At 54.4% G+C, this 14,061-nt stretch overlaps 1 protein-coding gene across 2 annotated transcripts in view; it reads right to left on the bottom strand.

Annotated features, from left to right (window-relative positions):
* The window catches only part of Cacna2d2 (calcium voltage-gated channel auxiliary subunit alpha2delta 2), a 114,948-nt gene that overhangs the window by 7,257 nt on the left and 93,630 nt on the right, over positions 1-14,061 (bottom strand). For both annotated transcript variants that reach the window (XM_090323458.1, XM_090323459.1), the window contains exons 6-23: positions 13,334-13,475; positions 9,657-9,788; positions 9,459-9,516; positions 8,805-8,855; positions 8,591-8,690; positions 8,310-8,468; positions 7,966-8,073; positions 7,788-7,866; positions 7,149-7,198; positions 6,878-6,967; positions 6,629-6,700; positions 6,386-6,460; positions 5,652-5,726; positions 5,503-5,574; positions 5,348-5,419; positions 5,178-5,239; positions 4,378-4,454; positions 300-360 (exon numbers count right to left, since the gene is read on the bottom strand). In XM_090323458.1, the coding sequence (XP_090179584.1) occupies positions 300-360; positions 4,378-4,454; positions 5,178-5,239; positions 5,348-5,419; positions 5,503-5,574; positions 5,652-5,726; positions 6,386-6,460; positions 6,629-6,700; positions 6,878-6,967; positions 7,149-7,198; positions 7,788-7,866; positions 7,966-8,073; positions 8,310-8,468; positions 8,591-8,690; positions 8,805-8,855; positions 9,459-9,516; positions 9,657-9,788; positions 13,334-13,475 (1,535 nt within the window). The remainder of the gene's footprint in view (positions 1-299; positions 361-4,377; positions 4,455-5,177; positions 5,240-5,347; positions 5,420-5,502; positions 5,575-5,651; positions 5,727-6,385; positions 6,461-6,628; positions 6,701-6,877; positions 6,968-7,148; positions 7,199-7,787; positions 7,867-7,965; positions 8,074-8,309; positions 8,469-8,590; positions 8,691-8,804; positions 8,856-9,458; positions 9,517-9,656; positions 9,789-13,333; positions 13,476-14,061) is intronic.

Here is a 14,061-nt window from a genome sequence, read left to right as displayed (position 1 = left end):
TTCCTGGTTGTCTGGGAGAGCAGAGCGGGCAGGGGGAAAGAGGTCAGCAGAGTCCAGAGCCCTCCTGCCGCTGGCCTGCTAGGAGGCGGACCGGGGGCCACTGCTGCCTGGTGCTGTTGTTACATAGGGCCTGGGTATGCACGTAGCCGCACATACCGGGCTATGTATGGAGAAGTGTGGGAGGGGTGACACTGCACAGGACACAGACACACAGAGCTCCAGGCAGCAGTGCAGGAGGTGGGGGGCCAGGGCAGTTGGGGTGAGGGGAGGACACCTCAGCAAGGCCACACGCAAGCTACCTGGGAGCAATGAAAACATGTCCTTCAGACTCAAAGCTGCTGGGGAGCAGGAACTCAAAATCTGCAACAGAAACGGGGGGGTTATCCGGCGGGGGTTGGGGGGAGGTGAGAGGCCATGGGGCTCGGAGCTCACGGGCGGGCTGGAAGGACAAGGGAGAGGGTGGCTTGAGGGAAGGGAGAGACACCAGCAAAGAGGGAACCCGTCACTTCTACGTTCAGGTTTGAGCCAGAGAGAAGGGACGGGTGGGGAGGGTTAAGGGCCTATGGAGACTACAGCATCACAGGAGGAGGGCAGTTATAGCCAATATGTTGCCCGGGCCTGGTCCTCTGTCGGCAGTGAGTCCCTTGGCGTGGCTGTATATGCTTCCATACGGCTGTATAGCACATATACACGGACACACACACACACACATATATATACACACACTGCTATATATATATATATATATGCATGGTCTGGTGGAGGCGCCAGTCTTGCTCTTATCACATCCATAATGGGGAAAAAAAGGAAAAAAAAAAAAAACCGCATGCTGAGCTTCCTTTGCCTCCAAAGAGACTTTTGAGGAAGGGAATTGGCTTTTGGCTGCGGATTTTTTTTTTTAATCGCTCTTTCTTTGCCGCAGCTGTTTGCATTTTAGTAAGGTCGTGCTTTTGTTCTGTGTCAGGCATCAACATGGCCAAACCGAGGGAGTTTCTTACGGGCATCGACAGTCCAACCAGAGACAGGTGTGGGCATCTGGGGGAGGGTGCAGTGCATCATGGGATAACTGGGGGGTTCACTTTGGGATAGGGGAAAAGACTGGCTTCAGGAGGACGGGCACCCACATTGTAAGAGGACAAGGAATGGCACAGGAAACTACACATTTGCTTTCCTGGGCTGGGGACATGAGGGGGCAGAGAGAAAAGGCTGGATGTCTTCCTTCCCTGGGATATTTCTGGCAGACAGGGTGGCTGGCAGGGGAGGGGAGAGGGGAGCTGTACCTGTGGAGTCCACCAGGTGAGCCTTGGTCCTGGACTTACAATCTGTGTGTGATCACAGATCTCTGTGTGTGTGTGTGTGAATAATGGGGCTTAAACTCAAGGTTTGGGGTTGCTGTCCCTTAGCTTCTTTTCCCCTCTTGGTGCTCTTACCAGTTGAGCCACGGCTCTGCCTTCTGGCTTTTTGGCTGCTAGCTGGAGATGAGTTTCATGGGACTTTCTTGCCTGGGCTGGCTCTGAACCTCGATCCTCAAATCTCAGCCATCAGTGTGGCTAGGATTATAGGCATGAGCCACCCGGCACCTGGTTGTGTCTTTGGTTTGTGAGCGAACCTAAGGGTATGACTGAAGGGTTTTGTGGTGGCCTCTCTGTGTCTAGCTATACTAGCCACCCTTCTGGGCTGCATCTGGGAGGTCTCCCTGATGCTGGCCTGTCTCAGTCTGGCAGTCTTCTCTTTTTGCCCCCACCCCCTGTTATTAAATACTCCCATGATGCACTGCAAGGTTCTGGGCGAGGGGAGACTGGGATGCTTAGAGGGGCTAGGTAGTCACTGGTTGGACTGTTCCTTTCTGATGGGACTGTGAGGCAGGGTTTGGACACAAGCCAAAGGGGAAGGGATAGAGGGAGGGGGAGGAGGAGGAGGAGGAGAAAGAAAAAGGAAGGAGAAGGGGCAAGGGGAGGGGAGGACTGAGCTATGGTTGTCATGGTTACCAGGGCACTGCAGTTCTAGGGTCACTAGGTGGGATGTGGGAGAGTGGGAGAAAAAGACAATTCATGACAGTGGGAGTAAGTTATGTCTCCTACTTCTACCCAGGCTAGATGGGGTCGAAGTATTCCCTTTGCTGGACTAGGCTGGTCAGGCAGGGCTCGTAAGGCAACCTGAGGAGCCTTTATGTCTAGGTCAGGGACATCCCCTCATGGCTCTCCATGCCACTCCAGTGGCTGGAAGGACAGCTTTCGGTGTGTCAGCAGTAGAGACCGTCTGTCTCCTTTCACTCCTGTTCTTTACCAGGATCTAAAGATTCACTGCCTCCCTTTCCAGAAAGTCTCTCTGGCTAGGGCATGGCAGAGCGCCAGAATCAATTTTCTTCATGTGCAGCCTTTTTTTTTTTTTTTCCCCCATCTTATTTGCTGGTCCTTGGGATCTAGAGAGATCCTACTCCATGCCTGCTCAGGTCCACAGTCCCTGAATCCACCTTTATTTCTCCAGAATACCTTTCCTAAACCTTTGGCTCCTTCTAAGGGGCAAGGGGTAGCCCAAAGCTGGGCTGGGCCAATGGGGCTGAGCAAAGCCTTTTGGGCAGTGGGGAGAGCAAGGTCCAGGGACTTGAAGACTAGGCCAGAATGGTGGGTGAGCCTCATTCTTCCAGTGGTTGGCTGCCTGCCCTATATGTCTCTATTCTAGAAAGAGGCTGTGAGGCATCTCAGGCTTTCTGCTTCCTTTCTCAGAAGGCTATGGGTTTCTGGAATCACGGCTAGAGATCAGAGGAAGGAAAGCTAGTACAGAGCAGTCCTGTGGGCTTGGAACTTTCCAACAGCCCCACTGATGGCCGCTGAGGGCTGACCTACCCAGGCTCCCTGCCCTGCTAGGTGGGAGGTAGTGAAGCATCTAGCCTGTTTCTGTGGTTGGATTTCCTTGGAAGGACAGAGAAGGTGGGGGGGCAAGGGCCTTCTCAAAGGGAATACAGACAATCAGAATAGGCTAGAAAATTCCCTGAAGGTGGTCCAGAGGGGGAAGCGGGCCGAGGATGGTCCTGCAAGAGGCCCAGGAAAGGAGCCACTGACTCTGGGAAGGGTTTAGGGGGTCAGAGAAAAGGCAAGAACTAAGGATCCAAGGGATGCTGGGAGGGAATCCCTGGAGGGCAGGGGTATGGCTGGTCCTGGGCAGGGAGGGGGGCAAGCAGGGGTGTGAGGATGGGTGGGGGGAGGGTGCACTGGTTCTGAAAATACTTGCCCTTCAGTTTGCTGATTGGCACTGGGACAGTCCACCAAGAGAGAAAGCGAGGAAAACAAAAACACAAACACAAAAACAAACGAAAAGGGGGAGGGGTAAGGGGAGGGGGCACAAACAATATTTTATTCAATGGCTGTTTGAATGAAAATATTGTGTCTCATCATCATACCGAAAGGAAACTTCTTGCAAAAAAAAAAACAAACGACATGAGAGAGAAAGAGAGAGCGAGAACCTCAAAGGAGATGGGCCCCTAAGTCAGCCAGGCAGGTGGGGGGGCACCCGGTGGGGGCCGGAGCCCCAGCCTCCCTCCCAGTGACGTCAGGCAGTGGGCAGGCAGGGCTAGGCCTGAGACCCAGGCCTTTTCGGAGAGGCCCAGGGGAGCCGAGCATGCAGGGGGAGCCACAGGCAGAGGAGTGGGAGAGGGAAAGCAGGGGAAGGGAGAAGAGAGGGGCAGGAGGGTGCAAGAACGGAGAGAAGAAGGAGGGATGGGAGCAGAAATCAGAAGTGAAGGGAGAAGGGAGCATGAGACAGGGAGACAACATGGAGAGGGGAAAAGTAGGGGTGCAGGAGTAGGGAGAGATGGAGCAATGGAGGGAAAGTGGGAGAGTGAAATGGAGCAAAAGAGTAGAGGGGAGAGGAGCGAGGGAGAGAGGGAGAGAGGGAGATGGAGAGGAAGAGGCAGGAGGGATAATGACTCTGGGAGGTGGTACCATGGGAGGGGAGGGGGGGAAGGTGAGTAAAGAGGTGAAGGGGAGAAGGGAGGAGGGGGGTATCTTCTAAGAATGCAGCCCCCGGGCAGGCAGGCTAAGGAGGGGAGACACAGACTAGGAGAAACCAAACCAAAAAAAAAAAAAATAAAATAAACAGCAAAATAAATAAAGAAATAAAAAACCAAAAAAACCAAAGAAAACCAGAAACCTTAACAGAAACCATGAGAGAATGGTCTGGAACCAAATCTGAGCATGCAGATTTCCATAGACTTTTCAAGGCTGGTGCCTCAGCCTGCGGGCACCTGGGGCTGGGCAGACTGGGCAGGAAAGGGGTTTGCCTGGCCAGCAAGCTCAACTGGCTGTGCTGCCTGGGGCCTGCCAGGGTGCAGGGGTAGAGGCAAGGGTGCAGGGCGCAGGCAGGGGCAGGGCCACTTACACTTGACCTGTAGGATCTGGTCGCTGAGGTTGGCTTGGAGGTAGTAGGTGCTGTAGGGAGGGAGTACCAGCCCCAGGCTGAGGAGGAGGAGGAGGGGAGAAAGGAGAGCAGGTTACGGCTGGAGAGAGGTGCGCTACACACAGGCACTCTCTTTTATTCAGTCATTTCTCCCTTGCGTGGCCATGGGAGAGAAAGGGCCTAGAGGGGGTCACACCTTGGAAGACATCAGGGAACCTGGATCATCTCCTTCCACAAGTCTCCCGGAGACATCCAAGCAACTCTGCACCCCAACAGACTCTTGCAGCCCCCCCACAGCAGCAAATTCATAAGGGGCTTCTATCCCGAGCTGTCAGGGGCTGCAGGCCCAGAATCACAGGCCCCGTGAGAGACAGCTGGACTGTGGTAGTGAGAAGTGTCACAGGTTTGTGCTGGGATGTCAGGATGTTCCTCCCCCTCCACCCCCCGACTCCCCTGGCATTTCAGAATGGGTCATGGAGCAGCTGTGGAGGGCACAGGGGACCCATTCTGAAGCTGTGATGCTGGCAGAGAGCAGACAGTGAGTGTGCTGAGCCCCTTCCGGTGTGGGGAGTGGCAGGTGTGAGGAGACATCGGATGCTCTGGCCTGTCCTCTGTCCTGTAATCCCAGCACTTGCTGCTTTTTCTTCAGGGGTCAGGGGAGACCCTTGGGGTGGGGAACGAAGCATCCCTGGGTAAGTTAGCGAGGAGTCCTGGTTGTTGGTACCCTACTGGGAAGGCTAGGAGACAGGGGTGGGAGGGTGGGGAGAGGTGGGGCCGCTTACCTGTAGTTGGTACTCCTTATAGGCACCCAGGTGTAGTTCCGAATCACCTCATCTATGTACCTCTAGGAGAGGAGGCTGTGTCAGGGAGTGGGGTGAGCAGGCTGGGGTGGAGAGGGGTAGGAGGGCAGCCACCCTCTCTCTCCCCACTCCCTGCTTCGCGGCCTGCTCACCTCGTCCAGGGATTTGACCAGCGTTCTGATCTGCTTGTGGCCTTTGCTGCCATCGATCATGCTCCGGCGGATCTGGAGGAGTTCAGAGCTGTGACCTCTCTCCATCTTTCATGTCTGCCTCCCCTCCCCTTCCCTCCTCTCCACCTTTAACTTACCTCCTCCTTATTCTCATCCTCCAACTCTGCATCCAGGAAATCCAGTGTGACAGGCTCCCGGAAGTTGGTGCTCTGTGGGAGGTCACTGTGAAGGGTTTGCCCACGGCGCCCCTGTCCACCCCCTACCCCCAGCCACCCATCTGGCTCACCTGGGGCTTGAGATTGGGGTGCAGCAACACGTAACCATTCAGGTCAATGGCAAACACATAGCCGTTGGCTCCAAGCTGTTGGGGTAGGGGGTTGCAGATCGGGGGCTCAGGATTTGGAGGGCTGGGCAGGGAATCTTGTCTCTGTTCTGCTTTCTACTCTGCTAAGGGGTGCTGTTTGCCTGCCTTGGGCCAAGGGCCTTTTCCTGACTCATGACCCTAAGTCTGCCTCTCAAGCTAGGTTGAGTGGCCCTCACCCACTAGTTCTCCTATCAAGGCTGACCGGCCCCATGAGCTAGCACCCCAAAAAGCTACCAGCCTGACCTCTCCATCTCCATGGAGAGGAGGCTACGTCTCTTGTGCCACTGTTGCCCTCTGCTACCCACTGCTGCCTCTGAATTGTGCGTCCTTGTCACATTTCAGGGGAATACAGGAGGAGGGGGGGGCCATCTGGGAATCCAGCAGACTGGTGGACAGGGCAGAGGAGAGAGGAAACTTAAAGTTGGTCTCGCACACGTTCTGTTTCCACCGCATTCATGGCTGATACCTAAGCTGCCTAAGCATGGAACCGGGCCATCTCATACAGCCCTACAGCTCCTTTTCTGGCCCTTTAGGGAAACTCTGCCGACCCCACCTCTAGGCCCAACATCATCTCCTCGGGAGGCCTTCTGATTCCCTGAACCCAGAGGTTCCCAAGGAAGCTCTATAATCCCTGCTGAGCAGGGCAGGACACTCACTGTGTAGTTGGGAGTTAGTCTCTTGATGTCGTTCAGAGCCACATCAATGCCCATCACGCCCAGAATTAGCTGGTTCTGGGAGCAGAGGCACCGGGGTTGTTTTAAAGAGTTCAGTTTCATAGGCCCCACACCATCAAATCACAATCACAGATTTGCAGGTCTGCTCCGTCCCTCCACCCCGAGACGTGCTATGCCCAGACCCAACCATCCCCATTCACACACAACTCCCTGTGGGGACCTCACCTTCTTCTCCCCAGGACCGTCTTGTGTCAAGTTGAAAACAGGGAGGGTCCCTGTCACCACCAGTCCCAGCCCCTGAAGGAGAGGAGGATGGGGGTCTTCTGTGCTCAGCCTGCCCTCACCCTGAGTGTTCAGAGTGGAGGCTCAAGCATAGGCCATCCTTTTCCCTCTGCTTGGCTAACTCCCTGTGGACACATTCCTGGGGGAAGATTCCAGCCCCCCGTCCCCCATCCCTTGTTCAAAAGGTCTTACCAGTGCATCCTCATACACGTTAGTCCACTGCACCTGCTTGGCCTCCTTGCCTGCCAGCACCATGGGCCTTCCTAACACGTCTAGATATTCCTGGGGAAGGGGGAAGAAGGGCCGGGCGGCAGGGGTCCTGAGTGTCTCTCAATTCACTCTCCCTCCCCTGCCTTCCTGAGTTTCAGGATTGTGGCCTCAGACACCGGCAGGGGGCGCGCGTGTCCCGCAGCAGCAGAAGGCCACCCTGCAACTAACCGTAGGGAACCGGGAGAAGCCTCACCTGCGTGTTGATGCGGATAGCTCCAATGGAAGGGATCTCGAAATAGTAACCTGTGAAGGGAGGGGAGGCAGAGAGGGTCCTGAGTGACGCTGCGGGACCCACAGCACAGGGGCCCTGCGCTGTGGGGTATGTCATGCTTGTCAGTCTCCCGGTCTCTTTGGTGTCTCTCCTCTCCTCCCCACCCCCAAGTCACATCGGTTTCTGCTCCCTGCCGTTGATTTGTGTCTGGATTGTATGGAAGGGGAGTGAGAGAAGGGATCTAAGGAAGCAGCATGGAGCTGGGGGTGCAGGGATAAAGGAGCCCAATAACCCCCAAGTCTATGACGGCTGTAACATTCTGAGTCCACCCAGAGACCAGGCCCAAGGGCACAGAGAGATGGCCGGATCGGCAAAACACAACAAAACAAAAATCCCAAACGTGCAAGCACACACACAAGCTGGGAGACCAATGGACCACTGACAGACAACCAGCTAGGCAGAAAGATGACTGTGACGTGGGCAAGTAAGACGGCGGACAGCCACATGTATGATGGATAGGCAGTAGATGAACCCACAGCTGGACATATGGACAGACAGCTGGCCACAGGGCCATGGCAGGCAGGCAGGAAGCCCCTCTGGTGGTGCCATCAGACCAGATACCTTTATTGGTGCAAGCCATCCACTGCAGGGGTGTGACATCGTAGTTATGTTGCCCTACAGAGAAGGTGAACACGCGGACCTGTGTAGGGTGAGGGGAAGGGGGGCTGAGGTCATTGGTGTGGCTAGTCAATGTCAACGCTCCCTTGTCCTAGCCCCAGACAGAACAGCAGAACCTCACCGTCCGGTTAGGCCAGTTGTACTTCTCAAAGACGTCTTGTACCCGGTCCTCACCACCATCCGTGAACATCATGATCATTTTATTACAGTTGGCCCGGGTGATGTTGGACTGGGCAGGGGTGAGGCTGGAGTCAGGCAGCTCTGGGTCCCTGCCTGCTCCAAGCGCAGGGTCCTCACTCCCCCAGTGCCCCCTACCCATGCCTCCCCCTCCAACAAATGGTGCTCGATGTCCAAGCTGCTTGTTCCATGCTAATGAGGCCATTTGTCTCGATTTCCCCATGTCACCAAGCCTGGGCCCTTGCCCACCCACTGCCACCCACTGGCCCACCCCGAGGGGGGGCTCACGTTCTGCAGCTGATCAAAGGCATATTCAAAGCCAGCCTTGTAGCCCGTGGTGCCCTTGGCCACCATGCCCTGCACAGCTTCCTTGAACACCTTCTTGTTACGCACATTGGCCTGCACCAGGTGTGTGAAGCAAGACACAGGCTGCGCCTTCTCGTTGAACTGCCGGGATGGGAGATGGTGGTGAGCAGCTTCAGGCTAGCCGAGGCAAGGCAGCTGTTGCCCGGCCACCTGTCTGGCTGGTAGAGAGGACCAGTTCCCTGCCGTATCGCCTTGGCACTCACCGAGGCCACGTTCACATAGTCGTCGTCAGAGAGGGTGTCCAGCATCTCACAGACGGACGTTTTCATCAGTTTCAGGGTCAGGCCGCTCACACTGCCACTTCTGGAGAGGTCAGGTAGGGCCCATGTGGGAGACCAAAGGTCTTTTCCCGTCTTCCTCCCCCATCGTTTTCCCAGGAAGCACAGTCCAGCCCTCCCGCCGGTAATGCTCACTCACACATCCACGATGATGACCATGTCCTTGGGTGATGAAGCCCCCTGGATATACCTAACCCAGGAAAAGCCTCGTGAGGAACAGTCGCCCTCCCTGGACCCTTCCTTCAACTACATCTTGATGAATGGCTTTCTATGGACCGTTCACTGCGTGGGTCAGACAGGGTCTGGGCACTGCGGGGAGATGATGCTTAATGTGGGGGAGAGGGAAGCAGAAAGCAGTTTCCTGGTTCCAGTGGCTTCTTGTGTCCTCTGCTCTGGCCAGTCTAGCTGTGTGTAGGATGGAGTAAGAAGGGAAGGTTATGCAGGAGGGACAGAGAAATGAGGTGTTTAGGACTCAGATGGCCACGGCAGAGACTGTCCAACTCCACAGAAGTAATAGCCAACCTTAGGAGCCCCCTCATTGGTCTGATCTCTCAGACCTGAAAGGGTGAGGGTACTGGGTTGTAGATGGGGTGGGGGGGCGCGTTGAGGCAGCTGGGAGGCCTGCCTGGGTGATGGGATCCATTTTCCAGTGGCAACGATGTGTGAAATGAAAATTGGATAGAGCTGGCTGCGCCCCTGCTCCGAGGCCTGGATATTGGGAGGGAGGGGAGCAGGCAAGAGAGGTGGGGAGCTAAGGCCGTGTCCCTGTTCTAACTCCTCCCTACTCACTCACCAGGGTCTCCTTCGGACATCATATAGGTCAATCTTCTTGGGGGCTCTCCATGGGGTCGCTGTAGGAAGAGGCAGACAAGAATGGCTGGGTCACTGGGATGGAAACCTGAGATCCTTGTCCATGCACCCCAAGATGACTGGGGGAGGAGATGGACAAAGTGGGGTGCTGGGTGGACAGGAGAGATGAACTGGCACCTACCTGGATAGTAACGGGTGACTCCTGTGGCACTGCCAAAGACCTGCCATAGCAGTGTGGGGTCTTGCCTGCGGTTCTCAATGAACACATTCTCCAGGGCCTCTGTCCAGTTGAGTTCATTAAGGATGACGGTGGCTGGGGGAGGGAGGACCGGGAGCCTGGTGTGGGGCGCTCTGGACTGTGTCCCCTGCCAAACTCACCTCTACAAAGGTCCTGCCCACACCCTTCACTTAGAGGGTCTCCCCTGATCTCTGTCAGGTCAGACTCACTCCTATCCCAGCTCCCAGCTGAGGCTGTGCCAGTTCCCCCGGGGAAGATTTCCTACTCTGCACTCCTCCAAACTGTTCAGAGGAATCACCCAGCCTACATGTAACCTCAGCCAGATTCCCACCAGGAACAGTCAGGGTGGCTGTGGCCTGCGGCCTCTGGAGAGGGGCTGCCCAGCGTGACAGGGATCTGTGAGCTGGGTCCCCTCCCCATCCAGCATGCTGCCTGGAGCTTCAGGCTGGTCCCTCAGGAGCTCACCCACTCAGCATGCACTCCAGGCTGCAGCCACAAGAAAGCAATTAAGGGCCCGCTGATGGGGCTGGAATTATTCAGCTATTAAGGTACCTGATAAGCTGGAAGCCACTCAGCTTCATGATTAATCAACTGGGGCCAGGAGCAGGCAGGGGCAGAGATGGGAAAGGGAAGGGCGGTGCCAGGATCCCGCTCTTACACAAGCATGCACTTGCACACACACGTGCACACACACATACAGGCTGCACCTTCAGCAGCTATCCCTGCAATCGAGGATCTATCTGCGTGCTTACAGTTAGATGTGTGATCCCCCCTCCCTCTCAAACCTTCCTGCCCAGCAATACAGCTGCTTCTGCGGTGGGTGAGGGGCACACGTACCCACACTTTATATGTCCCTCTGTACTACAGAAGGTCACCGATGGGCTCTGCTCTCACACCTTCCTGTCAATCAGTTACTCAGGCAGCACTCCTACCCTCTACTCGAAGCAACTATAAATCTGCCTCGTCTCTGTGTGTATGGAGGGTGGGGGAATATGTGTTTATGTGTGCAGTGTACCCATCCCTGGGTAAAACAGGAGTGGGAGCTGGGCACTGGTGAGCTAGTCAGGAGGCTAAGCTCTGAGGATCACAGGTTGAAGCCAGCCTGGTTAGAAAAGTCCCCGAGACTCTAATCTCCAATTAACCAGCAAAAAAAAAAAAAAAAAAAAAAGATGGAAGTGGAGCTGTGGCTGGAGTAGTAGAGCACTAGTTGAGCAAAAAAAGCACAGGGATGGCACCCAGACCCTGAGTTCAAGCCCCACAACCGATAAAACCCAACAAGACCAGTGTTTGGGTTTGTTCATTCCTGTGAATGATGGCAGAGTTAGGTGAGATTTTCTGTTATGGTACCCAAACTTACCATTGGTCTTCTTTTAATCTTTGAGGGTTTCAATAAAAATTGTTCACTCAAAACAAACAAAACCAAACCAGGGGTGGGAGACATCTGTTTCTGCCAGGCTTTTATCCCTCCTCTCCCCTTATGTTCTGGTTCTTCTATCTCTGCTCTTCCCAGGTGGAGCTCTATCACTATTCCCCCCCCCCCAATATGATTTACATCAAAGATTACCCCAGTGAGAGCCACAGAAAGACTCTGATCCTTCCAAAGAGCCTTCTAAAGGCTCTGGTCTTTCTAGAGTAGATGATTGTGATTTACAATTGCTCAAGTCTGTTGCTGGCAGCTCAGGGGCCCCTGCAGACCTAGGCAGGTATTATTGGGGCTCTGCTGTGTTTCATCTGCTGCCTAGCTTCACCCCATCCTTCTTTGGCTTTCTATTGTGTCCCCGTAGCTGCCTTAACAGACCATAATGCGAAAACAAAAACACATTTCTAGCATTGGCTCTGCCTGTATTGAACACCGTGTCATGGTCTTGTTTCTGATTTAGAAACTTAGTGAGTTGAACAATTGCTATTTTTCTCTTTAAGGAAAGATAAAGTCAGGCTCTCCAATAGGTCATATGTCTGCTCTAGGAGTCTGTCTGGCATGCCCATCCCTTACGGGGTTTCAGGCTTCCCTTGATAAGCTTGGGACACACTGTCCTGGAAGCATTTTTAGGTGCTATAATGTGTTCACCAGCTCAAGATAAGAGCCAAGAGAAGGAGCTGGGCCCATACCTGTAATCCTAGCTACCCAGGAGGCCAAGTTCTAAAGACTGGGGTTCAAGGACAGCCCAGTTAGGTAGGAATGTCTTATCTCCAGTTAATCACCAAAAAGTTAATAGGGGAGCTGTGACTCAAATGGTAGAGCACCAAATATGAGCATACAAGCTAAGGGACAGCACCCTGGCTCCGAGTTTAAGCCCAGGTATTGGGAAACACACACACACCCCCCAAGAGAAGGACAAGGGTGTGACTGAAGGCCCTGGATTCAAACTACAGTATAACAGAGAGAGAGTGGGGGGAGAGGAGGAGGCCCTAGAAGAAGACTGTGACCATATGCATGCACATACACATTTGCAGTCACTGCAGGACACCCCTGCCCTTGGAAAGGGCCCCCACACATATTTCCCCCCTACCCCCAGCCACGTGCACACACTTCTCAGCTCACGCTGAGTTGAGAAACGGGGACCATGCCCCCTCAGGCAGGCGATTACAGATTTAATTAAAAGTGACACAGTAAATAAAAAACATATAAAATGTAATTTGTGTGGGTAGCGAGGGGTGACTGGGGAGGGCGGTGTGGCTCCTGTTTTAATTAGCGTGTCTGCCTGTGATAGTGCCCCTCGACTGACTTAGGCAGGTGGCCTGCAGGAAGCCTGGGGGGGAAGGTTGGGGGTAAGGGGGGACATTTTCCCCCACTCCCCAGAAGACCTGGCGGAAGCTGATGGTGAAGGACCCTGGGACATCCCCTGAATTCTTGAATCTACTCGGTAGTTATGGATTCATCTTTTGCCCTAAGACTTTCAGGTGACATCCTTAGATTTTGAGGCTGCCCTGTGGCTGGTTCATTAGAACCAACTGGCCCCAGTGCCTTGAATCCTGACGTGGGAGCTTCCCATCCAGCATTTGGCTCTTGGCCTCTTTATTACATTTTAAAATGCCTCCTCATGTCTGACAAATCTTCCCAGCAAAGGAGTGGGCAAGCTGGTCTGTCTCTGGGGCTTGGAATTCCACCCATTTTCTCCCTCTTCCCCATGTCTCCTTACATCTGAGCTGGAAATGATCGCGCCACTTCTCTGGCTCTGTGCCAAGTAGTAGAGCAGTATAATTAGGTTGGTGCCTGTGAAATATAGCTCCCAGTCTTCTAGCTCCCGTGTCCACCCGATAGGTACAGTGTCTTCACCACTCTTAACAGAGGCAGAGAAGGGGCAAGGGTGGTGAGGAGCTGTTCCAGGGGGCTCAGCCCAGCAGAGGGGCTGGGGTGGGGGACAGTGTATGTACATATTAGTGTGGGTTTGTGCGACACTCAGTGCTTCATGGCACCTCCATGTGAGGCTCTGTCTGACAGTCTCTGGAGGCCTGCATGTGGCTGAGGCTGACAGGTGAGTGTGTACAGCCGTGGGTGGAGGAGGGGGCTCGATGGAGATGTTGCTGGCATTGTATTCCCCCAGGGACTGGGAATTCTTGGAGCATAGCCTTGCTCCTACACGGATGGGGAGGGCTGTCTGGATTGCGCTCACACTTACAGCCTTTGTAGATATCCGTGGGGATCTGCACAGCTGTGTAGGAGTAGTTGACCTTGTTCTTGAAGTTTGGGTCCTCGATGAAGTCCAACCTTAGGGTGCTGGTCTTAGATCCCCTGTCCATATCCTCACTCTCAGGATCATCCTGCAGAACCCACCCCCAGCAATGTCAGGGTTAAAAAAATGGTTGTTAGATTGGACTGGCCTTTTCAGGAAGGCCTAGGAAGGGTCAGAGACCAGGATGGAGGGGGCATCTCAAGGATATGGCTATTATGATGAGACACACAGAGAGAGAGGTGGATGGATAACCCAGAAGTGTTAGGCTTCTCACCTGCACACTCACCATCCATTTGTCAAACCCAAATGCTAACACCAAAACCACACTGACCCCTTTCCTATATCAGTAAGAAGGCAACTAGTGGAGACATTCAGAAGGAGCAGGTAGCAGAATTCTGCTCATATGGATGTGCCTTCTGCAACTGCAGGGAGGCCTCAGGGCAGTCCCCACTGGGGTCCCTCCCATCTCCTGCTTGGAGCCCTGTTGGCACTGGGGAGAAAGCCTTAGTCTTATCTGAGGAAGGGACACCATTTCTCCACCCCCCCCCCCCACACACACACATACTCCACTGCAGCAAGGCAGGTCTAGGGGCTGCAAGGGAGGTCAGATCTGGAGGGAGTTAGGCTGGGATGGGGGTTAGAAGGAGGACCTGGTGACCTCCAGAGGGAGAGTG

This window comes from Megascapheus bottae, chromosome 32 (genome assembly GCF_031878675.1).
Source record: "Megascapheus bottae isolate mThoBot1 chromosome 32, mThoBot2.hap1, whole genome shotgun sequence".
NCBI lineage: Eukaryota > Metazoa > Chordata > Mammalia > Rodentia > Geomyidae > Megascapheus > Megascapheus bottae.
This window is presented reverse-complemented; position numbering and strand designations above follow the sequence as displayed.